This window comes from Sciurus vulgaris, assembly GCF_902686455.1.
Source record: "Sciurus vulgaris genome assembly, chromosome: 14".
NCBI classification, from domain to species: domain Eukaryota; kingdom Metazoa; phylum Chordata; class Mammalia; order Rodentia; family Sciuridae; genus Sciurus; species Sciurus vulgaris.
In genome coordinates this window covers 17,084,741-17,109,497 of record NC_136475.1, presented here as the reverse complement: position 1 = coordinate 17,109,497, position 24,757 = coordinate 17,084,741, and the positions used below count along the sequence as shown (strand labels likewise).

General features: G+C 40.7%; 1 protein-coding gene across 1 annotated transcript in view; it reads right to left on the bottom strand.

The window, feature by feature from the left end:
• Window positions 1-4,476: 4,476 nt before the first annotated feature.
• The window catches only part of CREG2 (cellular repressor of E1A stimulated genes 2), a 40,924-nt gene continuing 20,643 nt past the window's right edge, over window positions 4,477-24,757 (bottom strand). The window contains exons 3-4 of the mRNA XM_079111496.1: window positions 10,801-10,914; window positions 4,477-9,653 (exon numbers count right to left, since the gene is read on the bottom strand). Coding sequence (XP_078967622.1) covers window positions 9,506-9,653; window positions 10,801-10,914 — 262 coding nt within the window. The 3' untranslated portion in view covers window positions 4,477-9,505. The remainder of the gene's footprint in view (window positions 9,654-10,800; window positions 10,915-24,757) is intronic.

Genomic DNA, 24,757 nt, shown 5'->3' with positions numbered 1-24,757 from the left:
CTTAAAATCAGCACACTACAGAGATACAGCCACATCAATGTTCATAGCTGCTCAATTCACAATAGCCAGACTGTGGAACCAACCTAGATGCCCTTCAATTGATGAGTGGATAAAGAACCTGTGGTATATATATACAATGGAATATTACTCAGCCATAAAGAATGATAAAATTATGGCATTTGCAGGCAAATGGATGAAATTGGAGAATATCATGCTAAGTGAGAGAAGCCAATCTCAAGAAGCCAAAGGACAAATGATATCGCTAATAAGTGGATGATGACACATAATGGGGGGAGGGAAGGGTTAGTGTTAGGGTTAGAGTTAGGGTTAGGGAGGGGGGCAAGTATGGAGGAAGGAAGCACTGTATAGAGGGAAAAGAGGGGTGGGAGGGGTGGGGGAAAGGGAAAAAATAGCAGAATGAATCAAACAACATTACTCTATGTAAATTTATGATTACACAAATGGTATGCCTTTACGCCATGTACAAACAGAGAAACAACATGTATCCCATTTGTTTACAATAAAATAAAAAAAAAAAAAGAAGCCCTACCTCACAGGTGAGGACGAGGTACTATACGGCTTATCGAGGCTTCCCGAAGGGGCACAGCAAATGCCGGTGCTATCTGCTGGCAATGGGGTCTCCCTGTGCCTGAGGCCAGTGCCTGGGACAGCCACTGTCTGGTTGGGGGTGGGGAGCAGGTGCTGAGATCAGAAGGAAGAGAAGGGAAATCCAAAGAGAGGAAGGTAGACTTGACTGGGTTCTTCTTGAAATCCCCAAAGCAATGGAAGAAAGGAGTTGGAGTCATTCCTGGGTTTCATACCTACTCAGCCTCCTACCTGGCCCTGACACCCCAGGAACACAGTCTCTGCGTTTGCTGAGCCTCAGGTTGCCCATGTAAAAGACTAAAGCATCTTCTGCCTCACAGGCAGATACAAAAACTAAATGAACTCATAATGTAAGCTCACAGCAGGAATCCAGTTACTGTAATTGCTGTAAGTAATTTAAAATATCACTACCAAAATAGCACTCTTTGAGAGCCTGTCTTGTCTTTAGTGTACAGGAAAATATTTTTTCTGGGTGTATCTTCGAAGGGAAGAGCTTGGTGTGTATGTGTGTCCACCACAGATACTTCATTGCAGGTCTGTTTTCTCTCCTGAATAGGTTTCTGAGAAAGTGAAGTTCCCAAACGGAGCCACCAGGTGGCGCAGTGATGCTTTGCCCCCGCTGCACTACAAAATCTCCAGATTTGGAAACCAGGAACCTGTCAGAAACGCGTGGAGGGGCATCAGTTCTTCTGGAAGTGGTCAGAAGAGTATGAGACTTCAGTGAAGGGGTAAGAAGGTGAGGGAGGTGAGTCACAGCAGGAGGAGACAAAATCAACCCTTTCAAATAGCGTCAAATGACGTCTATACAATGTGAAAATGAGAAGTCATGTAACAGCCATTTCTTTAACCCTTAGGGAAGATCAGGCTTTGCATGATAATGATGCCAAGGAGGAAATTGAGTCACCAAGAGTTCACTGATTCTCCAAATTTGCAAGAATGAGAGGATTTGGATTCAAGTTACCTCAGTCTGAAAGCCATGTGAGCGCCATCAAAGGATAAAATAAAACATTTAAAGATCTTGACTTATCTTGTGATTCTAGAATGGGGTAACACATCATTCATAAAATAGGAAGTGTTCCAATGAGCCAAGCAGGGGAGGTCCACTTCATAGGCAGAAAAGAGTTGAAGAAAGCAGGAACAAAGATGGGAAAGTGGATTGGTCATTTCAGAGTTACTTTCTTTGTAAGGTAGGGACAGGGCGACAAGACAATAGGAAAATCTCTGGTTGAATAGCATCAGGTTACTTCTCAGGTCACCTTTCTGCATAAGGATTAAGTCAGAGGGAATTTTATCATTATGCCAATTAAAACTGGCCAGTCACTTGGCTGTCATTCATATAATTCTGACTTCTCAGAAGGTCATATATAAACAGCTTAGTTTCAGCTTGGTGAGGTGGAACTATAGCGTGAGTGACTCCATCTTGATTTTTTGACTGGTTTCTGTTGGGGCCCAGTGCAGGGACTTAGTCCAGAGTAACGGTCTTCTTTACTTTTCCTTTAACAGTGCTTTAGAAATTATCATTCCTCTATTGAAACAAAGCAAAAGAACCCTCCTCCTTTAAGCCCATGGCATTAGGTTATTTTGAGCTGCAGTTGACAAGCAGATGGCAGGGTATGCCTCATGGCTGTCGATTGGTCTCTCCCCTGCTCCCTGCCCACCCTCCGTCTGCTCACCTTCACTCTGACATGGCATCTGGCTCACCCCCACCATCATCTTCCCAGTCACCTCTACTATTCAATATCCCCGCTTCCAGTGCCTCGGCCTGCCAGCTTGTGGGCTCAGGCCCCCCACCCCACCCCTGCTGCAGCTGCCCTGGGGTGTCCTGGGTCTCCTACCAGACAGTTTCTGCCATCACTGACTTTCCTCCTGCTGAGAAAATCGCCCTTACCAAGACACAGTCACTCTTGTCAGACCCAGATAAAATCAAGAGCTGGGAAGGAATGAGGAGCTGGGAAGGGATCCCATATCCTGCCTGTACACAATAAGAACTCTTAAGGATTCCTTGAAAGCTCCTATAGAAAGCCCTTGGTGCCTCATACTTCAGCATAGATTTCTGTAACAAAGTTTGTCTTTAACATTCTGTAGAATCGCAACACTCTGGGCAAGATGCTTTCCATAGATCACTCAGACAATGGCTGGTGCCAACTCCTGCTGCATGTCTCCAAGACCAGTGAACTCTGTCCAAGCAGCTTATGTGAATTTCTCCCTTTTGCTGTAAAAGCTTCCTTACCCTTCCCTCTTGGTGTGCATCTGTGGATTGCTGAAATGTGCATCCTGGATTGTAATTTTTTTTTTTTTTTTGCTCACTCCTGAATAAATTCTTTGTCCTTGAAGATATATTTTCATTTCAGCTTTGACACTTCTCCAGATTAATTTCCATAGTGGCCCCTTGGGTCCCCTTCTCCTTTTCCACTACACCTGTCTCTACCTTGCATAAATTTATCCTTACTCCTGCCTACATTGGAGCAGAGGGACTCTTTCCAAGAACACCATTCTACATGCAGGGAAAGAACTCTGTCCCTGTAAGGAATTCACTCATCTGAAAGCTTCAGAGTTCTCAGGCAGAATCCCTAAGAGAATGGTAAAGAGTGGTAGGGAACCAAGCTAGAGTCACACTGTTCCCAGTCAAGGATGTGGACCTCAGGTTTAAGATGGGAGCCATCCTTGTGAATAAAAATTGGCTGCAGAGTTGAAGCTGCATTTATCCAGGGCTAGGTTGTGCTGTGTGGTCTGATGGAACATAGTGGATATTGAAGATATTGGCTGAACTAATGGAGCATCAAATCCATAGGCTGATGACTATTCGTTTCACTAAATAAGCATCCTGAGGGCAGGGCCATGTTCTTGTTCTCCATTATGGTCCAGTCCTGTCGTGGGTTACTTTCTCAAGCAGGTGCGCCAGGGAATGGAGTTGAAGCATTTCAGTGTTTGGGCAGCAGAAGAGAAAGGGCTGGAAGGACAGAATGCATGCAGGGTGGAGGTGTCTGGTTGCATGGTCAGTTCTGGAGATGAACAACTCCAAGGCATGGTCCAGGACATAGGACTGAGGTGGAGTTGAGGAATGGGGGACCAACCCATCCAGGTTTCCAGGACTTCCCTGGCATTACTGTGGAAAGTCCTGCATCCCGTGAATCCCCACTAGGGCTTGAGCTGGATGGTTTGGTACCTTAAGTAGAGGGTGTTGATGGGTGGTCCTCAGAGGCCACATTCAGCCAGGATTGGTCACTCTCGTGGGTGTATGTCATTTATTTTGCCACACTCAGGGTGTGACCCCTTGGTTGTGCTTTCTCAAATATAAAATAGAACTTTTTCAAGCCTTAAACTCTAGGGAAAAATTGTGCTAAAAATGGCAAAATCTTTCAGGAGTGGGAACACCACAGTGTGACTATATCAGCTTTTTTTTTTTTTTTTTTTTTTTGTGGTGCTGGGGATTGAACCCAGGGCCTTGTACATGCGAGGCAAGCACCCTACCAACTGAGCTACATCCCCAGCCCCCTATATCAGCATTCTTAGGTTTGTGAATGAAGTACATTTTATTCAGAGCCTTTAAAAAATAACAGTCAGGTGTGCAGCTCCTTAGAGGACTGAGACCAGAGGATCGCTTGAGCCCAGGAGTTCAAGGCCAACCAGGACAACATAGAAAGACCCCATCTCAAAAAAAAAAAAAAAAAAAAAAAAGTCACAGTGTAATGTCACCCAGTTCATTTTTTTTCTTTCTATTGGAAATTTTGTGAGCTCATTCACTGATTTAGAACCTATTTTCTTAGAAGTTAAATAATGTTAATTTGTAATATCGCATGAAATAACCGTATATAAATACCGTAATTTCATTTAATCAAGCACAGAAACCACATCGGGAATGAAAATGAAATAGTCTTTGGTGAAACTGACACATCTAGTTTTGAAAACATTTTATACTCCACATGCATTACATGGGACTGTCAAATCATAGCTTCATTACAATTCACATTTTCCATGATTGCTGCTATAGCAATCAAATAAGCATCAATAAATTATTCCAGGGTTTTATTTTCAAAGCAGTATTTGATAGTTCACTTATTAAAACTGAAATTCAGATATTTTGGGCAAATTGCAGAAACACATTTCAACTCCCAAACAACTCTGCTACAGAATCAGCATAGACAAGAGACAGCAGAATCACACTATATGTTGGCATCATGGCTATGTCCAGCCACTGTAAATAAAAACATGTGGATCTGGCTGTACTTTAGTTCACTTATTCGCAGAAACAAAAGAATTCCTTCTCAGAATATGTAGAGGAAATACAGTTATTTGTATAAACATCAGCGGAGAATCATTATATGCAGTTGTGGGTACTTCTTCCCCCTCTCAATATACCACTCAGACATCTTCCCCTCCTTAGTGTCACACCTAAAATCTATGCACAGATTTGTCCAATTCCTTCATTGCAGAGCTGGGGGTTGATCGAGCACCTGGAGAATGTTATACATGTACCCTACCACTGAGCTATATCCCAGGAACTGTCAGATTTTTATTAATTGGTATTCAACATTAAATTGAATACATTTAGAAATCTTTTAAAGAAGGCTAACATCTCTCCCATAAACATATGTATTTCTGGTTAAACATAAGAAATGTTGTCCCCTTCCTGGTAGATTTTGGCACTAGCTCAGTTCCCTGTTTTCTGGGGGACCAACAAATAGAGAACACAATGCCTTAAGTGAAGGCTTGAGTCTTGTTTGTATTAAACCCTTCCCTCTGAGATAATCATAGTTTCTGAGATAGTTGTAGGTGTTTACAGATTCACATGCAGTTTTAAGAAATAATATCAAAAACTCCTCTGAAACTTTTAACCCAGTTCCCTTGAAGGTAATATCTTGTTAAACTATAGTACAATTTCACAACCAGGATTTGGTCAAGATACTGAACATTCCATCACCACAGGTTCTTCAGTGCTACCCTATCACAGTTATAACCCCCTCTCTTGTTCTCTACCTTCCTCCCTGGCAACCCCTAATCTAGTCTCCATTCCCATAATTTTGCACTTCAAAATGTTACATAAATGGAATCACAGAGTGTGCAAGCGGTTCATATTGATTTTTTTCATCATGATTCACTGGAGAATCATCCCAGATGCTGCCTATATTGCTAATTAGCTCTTTTTTACTGTTGAATAGTTTTCCATGCAATGGATGTATCACAATTTGTTTTACCAGTCACCAGTTAAATGACATCTGGTTGTTTCCAGTTCTTTAATATTATGAATAATTCATGTGCAAGTTTTTCTATGAAAATACGTTTTCATTTCTCTGGGATAAATGCCCAGGTGTACAATTGCTGGTTGGCATGGCTGTTACACATCTGGTCAGGAAACAGCTGCATGGTTTCCCAGAGTGGGTATTCCATTTTACACCCCCAGTGGCAGTGGATGACTGATCCAGTTTCTTGCTAGGTATCCTTGCTAACATTTGGTGTTCTCATTCGTTTTTATTTTAGCAATCTTGGTAGGTGTGTAGTGATATCTCATTGTGGTTTTATTTTGTTGTTCCCTAATGGCTAATGATGTTGAAGATCATTGCATGTGCTTACTTGCCATTTGTAGACCCTCTGCAGTGAAATGGTCCTTCATAACCATTTTCTAATTGGATTTTTGAAGCTGTTGAGTTTTGAGAGTTCTTCATATATTTTAAATACCAGTCTTGTGTCAGATGTGTGGTTTGCAAATATTTTTTCTTATATATGTAGCCTGTCTTCTCCTCCTCTTAACATGGTCTTTTGCAGAACAAATCTTTTAAATTTTGATAAGGTCTAATTTATCAAAATTTCCTTTTAGGAATTGTGCTTTTGGTGTAAGGTCAAGGAACCCTTTGCTTAGCCATTGATTCAAAACATGATATATTTCTTTCTATAGTTTTATAGTTTTACACTTTATGTTTACAGATATGATCTCTTTTGAGTTAATTTTTGTAGGAGGTATGAAATTGAGTCCAAGTTTCACTTTATCCTCTTGCTCCAGTACATTTATTAAAAACATTGTCCTCTTTGTGTTGAATTAATTCTGTATCTTTATTAAGAATTAGTTAAGCATATTTGTATGGAACTATTTCTGGATTCACTGTTCTGTTCTATTGACATATGCATCTAAACCTCTACCAATAACATACCATCTTAAGTACTACTGCTATATAATAAATTTTTCCATTGGGTAGAGTGATTTTTCCTACTTGGTTCTTCTTTTACAAGATTGTTTCAGCCATCCCAAACCCTGGAAACTTCTAGAAAAAACTTGTTTGCATATGTCTACAAAACCTTTCTGGAGTTTCTATAATAATTATATTAAACCAAGAGATCAGTTTGGGAGAGTTGACATCTTTACTACTTTGTGTCTTTAAATCCATGAATATGGTATATCTCTTCATTTATTTAAATAATTGATTTCTTTCATTAGCATATAAAATTTATTCAGCATTCAAATTCTTTACATGTTTTGTTAAATTTATACCCCAAGTATTTAATTTTCTTTGGAGTGGTGGTAAGTGGTATTGTGTTTATAGTTTTGTTTTTCATATATTCATGCACTGATCTTGTATCCTGAGGTCTTATTTCCCTCACTAGTTTCAGGTGCTTTTATAAATTGTTTAAAAAGTAGATATTTAGAATTTTCTATGTAGATAATTATGTCATCTGTAAATAGGAATACTTTTATTTCTTTTTTCCAATTCATATTCATTTTATTTCTTTTTCTTGCTTTATTTCTGTGTCTAAAACTTCCAGTATAGTCATTTTTTTCTTTTCAGTGCTAGAGACTGAACCAAGGGCTTCACACATGCCAGGCAAGCACTCTATCACTGTGCCCCAGGTCCCCAATACAATTTTAATTAAAAATTAAAATTTTTAATCAGTATACATTTCTTTAGAGATTTTCTGGAACATAATGGCCTGAATGGGGCCCAATGGACTCAAACTTATGAATTTTCAAGATTATTCTTATTGTTCAGATTTCGTTTCATGAAATTTGGATAACTACCTGACAACCTTTGCCAGTGGTTACAAATGGAACCCACTCTGTAAAACCCTCTGAAGCATCAGGGACCCTTAATGAGCCAAATGGAACTGAATATCAAAGCAAACCTGATGTAGGTACATTATCTGAAGACAGGATAGGGAGGATGTTCCAAGGATTTAGGTTAGAGATTAACTTATGGAGTACTTTCAAGTAGGTGGCTTGTTCTTCCAGTTTTCCCCCCTTTCTTTAAAATTGGGGTAGCAATAACTTTAAACTCTGAAAATATGAAATACCCTGAAAAATGTATCTTATTTTTATATACTAGAAATTACCATTGTTAGGAACTCTTCTGAGAACTGGCTTATGACAAAAACGAATTCTGTGCATCTTACTATGTTTTTAGTAATAGGCACTTAAAATATATTTTTGACAACTCACACCTTCTTCATGTCTTATTTTGTTTAGCAGAAACATAACCATTAATAATATTTTATTTAAGAATTTCCTATACATAATGATGTGTTTTTGTGTTATATGGCATACCTAATCCACCAAAGAGAGTTACAACCATTATAGAAAAATAGAAAACTTGGATTTTACTAGATCCTTTAGATTTCAATTATAAGAGATCTTAGGTGTGCACACATTGGTCCATGCAGGATGTATACTCAGATGCAGTTTCTTAAAAACACCAGGAGCTCCTGCATATAACTTGTAGAAAAATTTAAATCTGTAGTACTCAAATTTCTGACACACTTTTCTTTTCCTGATAACAGCGACAAATCATCTCCAGACAAATTAGTCATTGTCTTTCAAATCACTTTAAGGATTTTCCTGGTTCAGTGACTACCTAAGCATTTCAGTAACTCTTTGTTCTTAAAATTGAAACTCTTGGAGGTACTACTCCATCCATTATGTGCAGTGAATTCAGGAATCTGACCCTGGAATGTTAACTGAGCCATGCAGAACCTCAGTTTCCTTGTCTGTAAGTGACAATGACGACATGCACCCGTTGGTTGGGCCTAAATGGGACGACCTCTGTAAAGGGCCCTCAGTTACTGACCTCTTTCATCCTTCTCTTAGGCTTTGTCTTTTTCCTTCACAGCCTAACCTTCTCCCTTTTCCTCTCTATAAACCATGGCATGAGGTGCTTCTCATTTTGGATGCCACTCCTCAAGCATGCAAGAGGGGAACTCTCTATGAAAAAATGTGAGCAGCTGGGATCTAAAAAGCTTGAGATCAAATCTATCCATTCTTTTTAATGTTATACCAACATCTGCTTATATAGAATAGGTCTGTGCTGCAAACTCTGCATGTTCTTACATTGATGGTCATAATATAGGGGAAGGAGCTTCATCAGGGACCAGGACAATCTAGCAAATGTGACTCAATAATGCATTTGCAATCCAGGAGCATGATGAATAATCCACAGACAGAGAGTCCTCCATCCTCACCCGTACACAGTTTTGAGGCTGTGTGATGCACATTCAACTCCTTTGTGGTTGCAATGAGCTTTGATCCCAGACACTGCTTTTGGCACAGAAAACAACAAAAACACTCCCACAATACAAAGCAATCATATTCTACACACAGGTATAATTTTTTTCCTAAAGAATGGACCAGCAAAGGTCTCAGTGTGCCATTTTGACAACCAAGAAGTGAGTCTGGATTGAATGCAGTGTAAATGAAGACTATCTCTGTGAAGTACCTGTGTGAACGGGGCATCTTCAAATGACCACTTGAGTCTCAAGTCTAGCACGAGGCTCTCTCTTCGTCCTCTCTCATTCTGCTGTAGCAATGACAGGGCAGCCAGGAAGCCTTCAACGAAGAGACAGCATTCAAGAGCTGTCTGGTTACATCACGTAAAAGGTTTTCACTTTAACGCAAACACCAAGGACTTCTTCCATTCCATCAGGCCTTTCTGGGAACCGCTTTGAAATATTCCTCCCTAGAAATGTCAGATACACCTCCATACCATTTCTGAAGCCAAATATATTCTATCCTCATCTTCATGAAGAACCATTCATACTGACGGGGCCACTTCCTCATCCCTGGGTGCCTGAAGGAACAAAGAGAGATCACAATAAAGATGTTCTTGTTCAAGGGGTGCACCCTGGGGCCAGTTTTGAACCTTCAGATTCCTAGTTTTATTTGGGCTGAGAGCTGCTCAACTCAGCCAGAAGCAGAAGCAGAAGCTGAGGAGCTGGGTGTCAGGGCCTGGGAAAGCTTTAGGAAGGCAGGAAGCTTGCAGTTCCACACTGAGTGGCAAAATGCCATGTCCTGAGCCAGGCTCCTTGATTTGACCCAAGTTCAACTGCTAATGAACTGCAATGCCTTGTGGGCCATCGATGCTCACAAGCCACAGTCTCTCCTTACCTGTCATGTGGGTGAGTCTGATGGTACTCCCGTCAGGAAGGTTTGTGGGGAGCAAATAAGGAAGCATACGTAAAACACCTGCAGAGCAAGTGTTCAGTGGATGCTGGTGATTGTTAGTAGGAAACATCAAGAAAAGCTTCATGCATCTCTGTGTGAAATGTTAACAAAACGGGGAGCCCATGAAACACATCTGCTCATGGAAAAGTTTCCATTCCTGCGGCAAGCTCAGGACTGTTGGTCCAGTCTGAGAAACCAATAAGAGTAGACAAGAAACATCCCACTCCACCTTCTGCTATTGATTGGTTTGCCTTTTCCCCCACCGGTACCCCTGTACACATTATAATATCCTTACAGGTCATGGCTCACTAATATTTTTAACTTCATAAAAATGTTCTTGATAAATGAAAATGTTACAAACATAATTCAAAGACGAACAGGGGAAAACATCTATAACAAAGCAAAAACTTAGAGTAGGCACAGGGCAATGTTTGTTGCATTGACTTGATTAGGCAGGTTCAGCTATTTTCATTGCAGGGTGGAATGTTGCCAAAGGATGCAAATTTGTAGGAATTGTGCCTGGAATACTTCAGTGTGGGGTGTTTTCTAAAGGTGGTGTCAACCCACCGTGGTCCGCCTGTCTGGCCTCCATGGCCTCTGCTGCCTCTGATAGTGATCACAGTGACCAGCACAAAGTTGGTCATATTGCTACTGAAGGGCAGCTCAGATCAACCACTGTCCTTGCATCTGAGGCATCAAATGGCACAACCAAAGGAAGTTATGCTTTATTAATGTATATTTCTGGGCCAACCAATTTTAGAGCATCTACGCACCTTGAAAACATGGCCTGCTTGGCAAATTCTACTTCTTCTGAGGATACTGAAATCATCCGGCCAGTGAGCGTTAAGCGGACACATCGGGGATCTTCTGGGTCCACAATGTTTTTTCTGCAGGTAAAGAATATTTTTCACATATTAAAACAATGACAGAATATCAGTCTGAAACACTAAGGATTTGTGAAAAGTTTAAAGTGCTAGTCAAATTTCTGATCATCTCATTCAGATTTTTACTGTAATGGGCTTAAAATACTTTGCATAGGCAGTATGATCGGTGTGCTTTGGTAAGTTGAGGGTTATGGTTGAGAGGCAATTAGAAGTCATCAGAAGTCAAGGATGTATCTGCCAGGAGAAATGGGGATTTGTTATTAAAAGGTGACATTTCGATTACTGCTGGAATTTGTATCTGGAATGTTCCCCCAAGGCTCATGTAATTAAGACTTAGTCCCCAAGTAGCACTATTGGGAGGTAGTGGAAATATTAAGAGATGAGGCTTAATGAGAGGTCTCCTAGTTGCTGGGAATGTGCCCTTGAAGGGGTGGTGGGACCACAGTCCCTTCTCTTTCTTTTTTCCTTTTTTCTCCCTAGCCAAGAGGTGATCAGTTTTGCTCTGCTATGTGCTTCCCACCATGACATGATGCTCTGCCACAGGACCAAGAGCAATCTGACAAACTGACCATGCACTGAAACCTCTGAAAACTGTGAGCCAAAATAAACCATCTATCTTTATAAGTTGACAAAATATCATCTCAGATATTTTGTTGCAGTAATAGAAAGCTCATTAACATAGTTACCTTAGTGGAATAAGTTCTAGAGATCTTCTGTACAATGTGGTACCTAGAATTAACAATACAATATTGACCCTTTTTCAAAAAGGGTTAAGTATTTGTACTATGAAACCAAACCAAAACAAACAAACACAAGAAAATTTTAGGAGGTGTTGAATGTGTCTTTTCCTGGTATTTGCATAGGTCTAAATTTGTCAAATTGTACACTACAAATATGTGCAATTCTTTAATTATACCTCAATAAAACTTTTTAAAAATGCACACACCATGCCTACTATCTGCAAGACCCACTAAGGAGTCAATTTCTGAAATAATGTTGCCATCCTGCACAATTCTTAGGGGGAGGGGTGTACCACTCCTTTAGAAGGTAATATGAATAGTACCCCCAAATGGTACAGCACATCTGCCTGGATCTAGTAGTGACTATAGGGCAAATAATTTCAAATTTTGCCATCAGAACCTACACTGGGGGTTCCTTAATCAGCATAAGGTATATTAATATTAATATCAGTAGTGTGACTGTACTTGTGACTGCTTGCTAAGAAATGTTTCCTTGCATTGTAAGCAGCTGCCAGGGAGGGTGTGGGATGGGAACTTTATCCTCTCACTCACCTCTCATGGGAAGCTACCTATTTCTGGAAGATGTACAGATAGGAGAATCTGATTCTCCAATTGTTATTCAAAGAGTGGCATTATTTAAATTCCTGAGAAAAGCTCCTCCTGGCCACAGCTGAAGTCTCTTGCACTTTGCAAACTCCCCCCATAAGTGTTTGAGAAGGTGGTCCAGGATGAGGCAATGCAGTGACAATGACGGTCACTTATGCTCTTAAAGTCACCCTAGGCTTCTGTGGGGGACATTGCTTCCAGGAGCTCCCCATTCTCAGACACCAACATCCACAGATGCTCAAAGCTCTCACATAAATGGCATAGTATCCGCACAAGGACCTGTGCACAACCTCCTGAACACTTTAAATCATCTCTGGATTACTTATAATATTCAATGCAGTATAAATGCCATGGACATAGTTGTTATGCCTAATTGTCTGGGGAATAATGATAAGGAAAAAAGTCTTCATGTTCATAAGAGACACAATTATTTTAGTATATTTGATCCCAGGTTGATTGAATCCATGGATGCAGAACCTGTGCCTATGGAGGGTTGATTGTTATGGTTTTTTTGTATTTCTAAGATTGTTGCTATAATGGGATTTGTTGACTTTTATACCAAGGAAGTTTGTGGTCACATGATATTTTGTGATCTTCATGATAACCCTGTGAGGTAGGTTTTATTATTAACCTCCCTTTAGAGACAAGGGAAATGCAATATAGACAGTTCCATAACTTGTCAAGGGCACAGCCAGGCCCGAGGGACCCAGGACATTGGTCTCAAGAAGGAACTAAACCTGGTGTGGGGGTGCCCACCTGTAATCCCAGTGGTTTGGGAGGCTGAGGCAGGAAAACCAAGAGTTCAAAGCCAGACTCAGCGAAAATGAGATGCTAAGCAATTCAGTGAGACCCTGTCTCTAAATGAAATGCAAAATAGGGCTGGGGATGTGGTTCAGTGGTTGAGTGCCCCTGAGTTCAATCCCCAGTACCAAAAAAAAAAAAAAAAAGAAAGAAAAAAGAAAAACAAAAGAAAGAAAGAAAAGAAAAAGAAGAAGAAGAAGAAGGAACTATGCCATCTGTCACCTGGCCATTTGTATCTGAACATATCTGACTGGACACTCCCAATCTGTCTCCCAGATTCAGTCAGTCCCCAGGGTTTATGAATTATCTTTCCTATTACCTGACTGTGGCCTTTTAAATATCATATTACAACATTTTTTCACTAGCTTGCCTTGGGGATCAAAAAAAGAGTAGCACACAGGAAAAAAAAAAAAAGAATTTACAGACAAGGTTTGTTATAACCTCATTTATGATGGCAAAAGTGGAAGTAACTAAAATGCTTAGCACTGGGGGAACACAAAGAAACTAAGTTTTCTCAATGTTATTAAATTTGGCCTTTCAAAGAATGACATAGAGTCTAAGTGTCTAAGATCAAATAATGAGTAAAAATAGTTAGCTGAGGAATGATAGATGCAGATGACTTCATTTTAAATTCCTAACTACATATATGTTGATGGGTGCTTGGAAAAAGTTCTGGAAGTGTACAGCAGAAGGATATAACTGGTAATTTCAGAGGGCTTGAGGGGTTTGTGGTTTAGGATGAGGGGTCTGTTTTTATTTTCTGTACTTCTCTGTTCTTTGCGTATTACAATGATGATGTACCACTTTCATCAAGAGCATTCACCAGCCTGGGAGCCCTGGCCTGCACCCTCTGCCAGACTGGGGCTCTACAGACGTGCATCTCTTCCACTCTCTCCTCAACCCAGGAGAGCCCCTGGCCTCCTTCAGAAGAACTCAGCCCCTTTTCACTATCTCTAAAACCGAGTGTGAGTTAAAGTTAGGTGTCAACTGGACTGGATTATGGAATACCTAGTGTGTTCATCAGCCTTTCATCACTGTGACCAAAATACCCAACAAGAACAACTTAGAGGAGGGAAAGTTTAATCTGGGGCTCATGGTGTCAGAGGTTCAATCCATGGTTGGTGGCGACTCCATTGCTCTGGACCTGAGGTGAGGCAAAACATCATGACGGAAGGGTGTAGAGGAGGAAAGCTCAACTCATGGTGACCAGGAAGAAGAGAGAGAGAGGTGCCATGGACAAAATATGAGCCCCCAAGCCCTAGCCCCTGGGACCTACTTCCACCAGCCATACCCTACCTGCCACACCCTACCCTCAACAGTAGTTCTTTCAAATAATTAATCAGTCAAATGAATTAGACCACTGATTAGATTTTAGCTCTCATAATCTAATCCTTTCACCTCTGAACATTTCTGTATTGTCTCACATTGTCTTTCAGGGGTCATCTCACATTTAAACCCATAACACCTAGGGAAATGGTAAAGGGTCTTATTATCTTGCAGTTAGATGTCAGGCTCCAGGATCTCGGGACTTTGGATTCTAAGACTTATCACCAGTGGCCCACTGGGTTCTCAGACCTCTAGACTTGGATTGAGCCATGTTAGCAGCATCTAGGGTCTCCAACCTGCAGACGGCCTGTCATGGGGCTACTCAACCTCCATAACTACAGGAGCCAAGTCCCCTGATGAGTCCCCCGTCACCTGTCTACATATCCTCTTGGTTTTGTCTCTCTGGAGAACTTGACCCCTGGTTTTAGTATCTCTCACGCTACAAAGATGTTCACCTTCGAGGTCACAGAATAAACAGGTCACCATTTTCATAATTTTTGTCAATTATCCTCAATGGTAAGTAGCATAAAGGATTATTTTAAGGTGGCAGGGCTTTGTTACAGAGTAGATTGGAAAATGTGTATTCCTTTGTGAGTAAAATATTAGACTTTAAAGAAATGTCATGCTTTATCCCATTCTCCCTCTTTCAATGGAAACGTTTGTAAAACATTATTCTATAGGTACTTCCTGATTGTTTGAAAATGAAATCTGAAATTTTAAAAGCTTTTAATAAACTGTAATGGAAATTTAAATTAATAGAAAATATGGGAGACAAAATTTCCTACACAGTAAGTCAAATCTCTATCTTTTAACAAGGGATCTCCTGTTCTCTCTCTGATATCCCTTCTTACATAATCACATGCTCTACTCAGAACTAAGGATTTCCCCAATTTGTATAAAGGATGTATTTCCATGTACTTAATTTGTTTCTCAGGTGCTTTAATAAGACAAGATATGCTGGAGAGTGAGCACCATCCCCTCTGTGGCTCCCTCCTGGCGCCCTGGCCACAGAGGGTGAGCAATACCTTTGTTTTCAGCAAATGAGTATCAATTTATTTCTTTCTCCCCAAAAGCCCAGTAACCAACACGCATTTAAAAACTATGATTCCATGAACCTCAGAGGTTTATGGACTGGGGAAAGGTTTCTAACAATGTTAAACATTACCTTAATGAAACCCAAACGTCTTTGGGTAGCTAAGGAATATGTTCTATGGAGAGGATTTTTCCATTTTTTGTAAAATTGTGTGTGTATCAAAGGGAAGAAAAGCTAGGAAGGGTATTAATGAAAATAATAGTTATTTTCTCATGGTGGTGGAATAATAGGTTTTTTCTCTTTTATTTGTATTTTTACATATTGTTTAATTTGGAAATGAGTTTATTTGTATAATTGGACAAAGCAATTATATCAGTTGGCTAAGTCTGTCATATCAAAGGACCACAGACTGGGTGGCTTCATAGACATGTAATCTCTTGTGATTCTGGAGGCTCAACATCCAAGACCAAGGAAAGTGTTGACCACATGCTCTGTCCCTTTAGAGACTCTCTTCTCAGCTTGCAGATGGCCATCTCTGCTTATGTCTTTACTTGGTCCTCCCTCTGTGCATGTCTGTGTTTCCTCTTCTTATAAGGACAGCTGACATATGGGACCATTCTAATGATGGCATTTTAACTTAGTTACCCTTTTTAGGACTCTGTCCTTCCAGGACCTCAACATATGATTTTGGGGTGGGGCAATTCATCTCATTACAGCAACATAGCTATTTTTATTCAAAATGTTTTTGTGTTTGACTATAATTTGGGAAGTTATGTGTGCAGTGATTGATGAAAATGTGTTAAGTGATTGATGAAAATGTTTTATGTTCGAACCATAGACATTTGCAAAACTCAATGAAAAAAAGCCTTAACTAAACACAAAACAAATATTAGATTTAATACCTTTCTTTCTCAATTTTTCCTTATGTTTTTTCTTTAGATTTTTTCTATTAAATTATAAAATATTTTAAGCACATAGGAAGGTATGAAGAATAAAATAATAAAAACTGATGTACCTGTTGGGACTAGAAAAAGATACCTAAAAGTAAAGGTTGTAGAAGGCAGACTCCTCCCTGACCCTCTCCTGCCCTCCTGTTTCTCTCTCCTCATTCTCCCCCAAGTCATGGAAACCAGAATTCCTAGTCCTCAAGGCAGATCATAGAAACCAGGACCCCTTTTCCCCAAAGCTGTGGGACCTAAAAAGAGCACTCCAACTTTCCCCTGCCTTTCTGTATAAGAGTTACCCATAATGCAATTCTGTGACCCACCTTGTCTGAAAGTAAGTCATGAGACTCACCCCCAAGTTCGGAAGGGGTTCTGCACTGTACCTGAGAGGAAGGGATGCTGTACAGAGGGACCAGAAAAAGTCAGAACAGACAGGCCTTGCTGGGTTCCCCACTCTGTTTCCATTAGCTTTTTATTCAGTCATGTTTCTACCTGACTGTTCAGGTTCATCAGCCTAAGCATAAAAAGGAGCAGTTCACCTCAATCTGAAGTCTCCATGTTACTATTATCAACCAAATTGGTTACACTTTACAGGGTGTGTGTCACTGTGATTCCTCATTATTTTTTCATTCGGTGGTACTAGGATTGAACCTAGGAGCTCTTTACCACTGAGCTATATATCTAGGCTTTAACATTTTTAAATTTTGAGACAGGGTCTTGCTAAGTTGCCCAGGATGGCCTCCAATGTGTGATCTTCCTGCCTCAGTCCCCAAATAGCTGAGATTACAGGAGTCCACCACTGTACCAAGCACCATTACCCTTTATGATGGACAGAAAGGGGATTGCTCCTTTCCTTCCCTACATATTATAAATAAAGAAATAATAAATGAGGTTAAAATGAAACATAGGCACCCAAACCAGTGTTTTGCAGAGGTAACATGGACTTGGACTTTTACCAAGTCTGACAGTTTGGCACCTAACACAAATAAGGCGGGGTGTTAAATTTTGGAAGTCCATTGGAATGTCTGAGACAGGCGGCAAAGCTGGTCACTCCAGTAATCCTCAAACCTTGAAAGATGTGGTTAGAGTCCAGGAAATTGTTCACTTTGGTGGATTTAGTTCCCGACATGATCTCTTCATGACAACCTTCCTCCTGTCAGTAAATCTCACATTCGGAGAGGATTTTGCTCTCTTCTTTTTGACACTTGCGCAGCTATTTTGACTTATTTTGTCAATATCCATCACACAACTTTGTCAAGTCTCAACATGTTGTAACTTTTGCCCCAGATCCTTTTTTAAAAAATAAAGGATGACATATACAATTGAAATTCCCCACAACTCACCTGGATGCCCTTCTCTTCCTTCTTTATTACCTTAAATTTAGTGGTCTTTACACTCTTGCCTGTTTTTATAACTTGGGAATGTACCCTTAAGTAACGTCTTGTTTCTCTGCATATTTAGCCCTTAACACATATATATCAATCACATCACCCATGTTCTGCTGTAACTTCCGCGTTGGTTGACCAGCATCAAGTTGCCATTCTCTTCTTTCTTACTCTTCATTTTATTTCTCAGTTGGGGAACTATGGCTATAGTTCGGGCCAAATTGGTCTGTCACTTGTTTTGTTCAGATTGAGAGGTAAGAATGGATTTTACATTTTTAAAAAGGTTGGGAAAAAAATCAAAAGAAGAAGAATACTTTATGACAGATGAAAGCTACAAGAAGTTCAACCTCTGGTGTGCTTAAATCGTTTTAATGGATCACAACTACACACGCTGGTTTGCGTATTGTCTATGGCCAAGGTACCACAGCAGAGTTGGGTCGTTTTGACAGGAACTTGAATGAAGGCTTACAACTCTTAAAAAACCTTCCATTTGCTCCTTGCAAGAAAAAAAATAAAAAATAAAAATGCTGCCAACTTCTATTTCAGATTGTGGTAATGAAAGAGGGGCATTCATTGGGCCACTGCATGAGAATTAAATGCATGAATTCATGTAAAATAGTTCGAATAGTGCCTGCTGTGTAGCCAGCCCTGAAAGGATGCAGCTGCTGCTTTGTTACTGAATTGTTATGTGGGGGCCTGAAAGGGTGGAGTGGCTGGAGGGTCTGGGATTGTGTTGTCCAAATTAGTGGTATGATCAGTTATGAAATACTGAAGACTGTGTTCCTTCAAAATTCTAATGTGGAAGACTTAACTTTCCATATGTCTGTATTTGGAGACAGGACCCTTTAGTTAGGTCTGATTTCTTTATTTTTTTTCTTTTTGTGGTACTGATGAAACTGAAGTCTTGAGATGAAAGGGGATTCACTGCTTCTGCTGGTAGGCGGGGTCTGCACCAGCTCCCCTCTGCAGCCAGGAAGGGTTGCAGCACTTAAGGGCAGGCCGTGCCCTCCAGTGTGCCGCAGACCCCAGCAGCTCATCTTCAATTTCTTCTTCTTTCTGGGGTCTTGTCTCATGAATTCAAAGAATGAAATCCACAGACCAGGATGAGTGAGTATAACATTAGGATTTATTGAAGAACAGGAAGAGAACTCTGGCAGGGCGAGAGGGGACCTGATAGCAGGTTTTCTCCCACCCGGAGTGTGCTAGTTTAGGGGTCTATATAGCATTGGGTGTTCACTGTTATTGGTCCAAACCTATGCTAATTAGGGTCTGGAAAACTACTAACTCTATTGGTCCAAATTTGTGCTATTCGGGGTTAGGAAACACACTAACACTTGGTGAATTCTAGAGTTTTAACTTTCATTCAAGTATGCCCTACTTCCATTTTCTCGAGGCAGGTCAGGCAGTGGAGGTTGAGGTCACTGGATGGGCTGCAGCGCTGCCTGGAGGAGACTCTGCAGCAGGCCTTGTGCCATGTCCAGGCCTGGCTGCTGAAGGATGACAGGTCAAACCGCCTTGGCTCACCTGGACGCTGGCTCACATGCCTGCACGCAGGCTCCAGGTGGCAGAGGCCTGTGCCCACTGCCTATGCTCAGACCCACCCCGGCTGCCACTCAGCTGCTCCACTGCTCCACTGCTATGCTGCCGTCTGAGCCCGGAGTTCTAGGCCTGGCTTCCTAGCTTGGAAGCAGGGAAGCCATGTCACTGAGATGGAACACAGGGCCTCATTTATAAGGGGCAAATGCTCTCCCACTGAGCTATAACCCTAGTCCTGAGATAAGAACTTCAAAGAAGTAATTAAGGTTAAATGAAGTCATAATGGGGAGGCCATGATTCCTTAGGACTAGTGTTCTTATAGGAAGAAGAGACACCGGAGATGCGTGAGTCCAGAGGAGAATCACATGAAGACATGGTGAGAAGATAGTCACCTTCAGGCCAAGGCAGGAGAACTCAGGAGAAACCCAGCCAGCTGGCAACTTATCCTGGACATCTAGCCTCTACAAGTGTGAGAAAATAAATTGCTATATTTTTAAACTACCTAGTCTGTAGCATTTTATTATGGCAGCCTGAACAAACTAATATAAAGATTATAAGGACTGAATGGTGCTTTTAAAATGGTGAATATCAAAATCTTCCTCCTCTGCCTTTCTTGCTAAGAGTGTTACAGAAGTAGGTTGATATGGTGGAGGAAAGGATTAAGTTTGGAGGATCCTGGAGAATGTATAATGTGGGCAGAGGCTGATCTGTAAAATTTGAAAGTATATATTTTTATGGCTTCTAGAAATGTATTTTTACCATCCTAATGATATGATGAGATCAAGTAGCGTTATGGAAAAGGCTGGGACCCCTTTAAAGTCAACCATGACATGTTCTGGGTAGAATGTGCAGATCAGTTCAAATTTCCATATTGACTCACTATTCATCTGTCTCGTTTCCGAAATTTGATTATTGGCTGATCGTATGGTATAAATGCCAACTTTTTCCATTTTTAAACCAGGTATGATTATTTAGCATGTACTTCTCTTCTATATTGGAGCACCTTACACATTTAATACAACATACATGGATGTAGCAATATGCCAATACTAGCAATAAAGGCTAAATTCAGTAGGCCTGGATTGTTCAAACACTATACATTCCAAAGAAAGGTCCATCTTCAGCAGGACTGGCTCTTGACCAGTTGCTGAGAAATAACCTTTGAGCCCTTGAAATATCCTTCCGGATACCAGCACTTTTGTATGCCTGAGGCCCTGGGCTATACTGTGTCAGTTTGACCCTTGGGAGTTGGAAGACTAAGTGGCAGGATCAGTCATGCAGATGCAATAGTGCACACAGGACTGAATTACAGCAATATCCCTGGACACTAGGCCCATGTGAGCTTCCAAACTCGGTACTACTTTGCACATATTGCCATGCATCATCTCTGGGAGAATTAAGTATGTCCCCATGCAGCTCCACAGGGAGGAGACACCTACCTGGAGGCATATGTCTGAGTTTCTGGGACTCGGCCCTATTATGCAGTGTGAGCTTCTGAGTCCTGTGAGTCTTCCAAGCAAATCACTGAACCTGAGGGTAGTGTTGGGGACCCCAACACACCTGGCCAAGCAGACTCTGACAGCTCCTCTTTTCACAGCTGGAATATGTCATAACATAGCTGTCTCGAGGCATGAATCACTAAAACTCACTCTCATCCATTACACTGCATTGAAATCTCGAGAAAGCTGCATCTGTCAAACAAAGCACATGGTTTGCTTATACTTAAGAAACGTGTCTTCACCTGCTTGAAAATTTCTCCTTTATTACACATGCCATTGAGTCGTCTGGAGAGAGGGAAATAGTGGACATGCCCACATATTCAGGTAAACTGCTTCATGGGAGAACATTGTGTTCCATTTGGAAGAGTTAAAATCTGCAGTGTTTTTGACATCGCAAAAATGTAATTACTGAGTTGGAAATTTTCTTGTGGGTTAAGAATGACAGAATGTAATTACTATGATAACTCTAAAAACAGAATCTACATTGTGCTTTGTAAAATAAAACTGAGATGCATAGAAGAATATAAGTAAAAATAGTAAACAGGAACTAAATATACACGTAGTGGAACTATTAGAATTTGTCCCGATAAGACTGTCCTCAGCTTTGCTCAATTTATTTGTTCACTATTAAAGTTAATTTCTTCAACAAAATTGCTCACCAGTGAAAGTGATGAAATTAGCACCCTTAAGTAAGTCATTATGGAATAATAATACATTACATTTAAATAGGGAGTTTTTTTGCTTCTCCACTGCCAGTAGTTACAAGGAATAAAAAGGAAATTATATATTTAAATAGGTAAATAGAGAACTTTCCATTTACACAGTAGGGAATCCAGCTAATCTTTATATCACTTTCTTCTCACTGGTGGTAAGCAAAGATGTCCACATCCACATCTCTGGAACATGTGAATATGTACCTTATATGATGAAAGGGAATTAACGTTGGTAATCAGTTGACTTTGGATAAGGAGATTTTTCCAAAGCAACTGGCCAGACCAATACAATCACCAGGTTCCTTAAAAGTAGAAGGGGGGGGGGGGGATAAGAACAACGCAGAAGTGACATGATGTGAGAAAGATCCAACAGGCGATTCCTGGCTTTGAATATGGAAGGGGACATGAGCATGAGATGCAGGCAGCCTCTCTGAGCTGGAAAAGTGTAGAAAATGGACTCTACTCAGGGCCTTCAGAAAGGAAGACAATCTGCCACATGTAAGCTTTAGTCCTTGGTTTCTAACCTCTAGAACTATAATGTGATAAATCTGTGTTATTTTAAGGCACTAAACTGTGGTAATTTGTTATAGTAGCAACAGGAAACTAATCTTAAGGAAGCTGGATTGCAAACTGCTCTCAGTCACATGTGTTCAACACACCTGAGGTTACTGACAGCTGCCTTTCCTGAAATGGCCAGCAAATGCAATGCCAACCAAGAAAGAGGACACGGTGTGCCTGGGGACCCTGATTGATGTCTTTCAGTTTATGGGTCATTTTTATAAACATAAACTGTGGAAAGCATTGTCTCTCCTCTTGGTAAAGCATCTCAAATATTGTTTAGTCATCCACTTCACTATCTCCTACAGATTTGGGAATTCTATTCCATAACCAGGTCCTGAGCTATGGAATTGTCTAAGTCAACCAGAACATCCCATCCCCAGCCATAGTGATAGATTTGTGGATTGGCACAAGAACACATTTTCTTGTTAAAGCTCAAGCAGCAGGCTGGGGATATAGCTCAGTTGGTAGAGTGTTACCTCATAAGCACCAGGTCCTGGATTCAAACCCCAGCACCACAAGAAAAAGATAAGATAGGCCAAGAAGCTACTTTCTGAGGACTTCAGGGATAAAGCTCCCTTATTCTTCTTTGGACTCTTCCTGGTGAGCTGCTCACTTTTTTGGACCTGAACAGGAGAGTATGTGTACACTGGAGTTGCTGGCAGCCATATTGGATTACAAGTGGGGCCACCCTTAAGATGAAACAGACACTGTAGAAGGCAGAGAGAAGAGGGGAAAAAAATCTCCTGGGCTGATATTGAAGAGTTCATAGGAAAAGACTTCCTTTTGACCTTTCAATTAGGTGAACTAATAAGTTTCTTAATTTTTAAAGCCCATTTGAGTTTATTGCTGATTCTTTCAACTGAAAAATTTCTTACTAATTGAAGAGGTTTAAGTTTTGGAACATGTTTGTGTCCATTCTTAGAATGGATGGTATAACCAAAATATGTCCACCTAATGTTGAGCAGTATTAGTGTGACCATGACCTATATTTAATAAAGGCAGTGAAGTTATTTTGGAAGTATGTCAAGCACACTCATGTGTACGTATTTCCATCTACACCCTACCCCATGAAGCAATACTTTAGCTACTGTGATTGCTGTGAGTGATAAAGTTCTTTGTCTCCAACCCAGAAGTCTTTTGTCTCCTTCTGGAATCCATGAACTGGGGCCGGCTAGCTTGTTTGCAAATAGGGTAAAATCTTAGACCCCCTCATATTCTTGACACCAGGTAAAAACATCACATTCTTTGCTTTCAGTTGGAATTGAATTGCTTTGGAACCAATAAACTAAAATCTTTAATATTTTTAGCTGATCAGAAGCCCAGCTTTGCAAATATAGATGCCCCTCAGTATCAACATAGAATTAGTTCCAAGAACCCCCAACTCCAGGGATACTAAATCTAAGGACACTCAAGTTCCTTATATAAAATGGTATAATATTTGTGTATAACCAATACACCTTAAATTATCTCTAGATTATTTGCAATATCCAATAAAATGTAAATGCTATGTAAATAGTTATACTGTATCATTTGAGGAATAATAGAAGAAAAAAGAGTATACAGTTTCAATACAGATGCAAAATTTTTAAAATATTTTCCATCTGATTGGTTAAATCCAGTGCTGTGAATATGGAGAGTTGACTGAATCTGTCAATCTTTGACTAACAAAGATCAATTATCTAGGGCTGGGGAATGTGGCTCAGTGGTAGACACTCGCCTAGTGTGTTCAGTGCGATCCTTCCTTTTTCCTCTCCTCCCTTCGTTCCTTTCTTCCTTTCTTCCCTACCTGTTTGTATGAACCCAGGCCCTTGCACACACTAGGCTTATGCTCCACCACTGAACTATACCTGCAGCCCCTAGAAATACTGTTTTTAGACAGAGATGTTCCTTATTATTGGATTTGTGTGGCAAGGTAATGAAAGAACACTTGCTGGCATGGTTTGGAATCCACGGGTGTCCTTGTTCCCGCTGGCTTAGTCCAGGGCCTTTGAGAGTCCATCCTCAGCCAGCAGATGTAAGTAGCATTGACACAAAATGTCCATATGAACTTCTCCCAGGTCTTTCCGTATTCTTTTGTCCCCTGTCTAGCATTCTGCACAAGCCCCCTGGTCTGATACACCATCTGCTATTTCCTGACCTCTGACTCAAACTCCATTCCTTGGTGCCCGATGAAGCAAAAAAGAAAAATTACTGTTAAAGAAACAATAACTTGGTTTTGAATCTGTGCATCTGCTTGTTTTTAGGGGAGAGATGGTGATGGTGATGGTGGCAGAAAGCAGCAAATCTGCCTGGTAAGTGTGTTCTTTAGGAAGACACCTTGATGAATCTGATTATCAAGGTGAGACCCTCTCCACGTTGTACCCCAGGACAGTATTTGGAAGCTGCTATGAACAGAATGTTTGTGTTCCCCCACCCTAAACTCCCTATGTTGAAATCCTAACACCGGAAGTGATGGTCTCAAGAGATAGAACTTGTGGGAGGGATGAGGTCATGGAGGTAAAGCCCTCAGAGAGCTCTCTCAGCATCTTCCCACCACATGAGGACACAAGCAGCCACCAGACTGTGAGAAGTAAATATTCCTTGTTTAAGCCCTTTAGCACGACAATGTGTTATAGCATCCCAAAACAACTAAGTCAGAGAGAGAGAGAGACAAGGAACTGAGCGTGTATAATACTGTAATGGCAGGCACATTCCCCAATGTT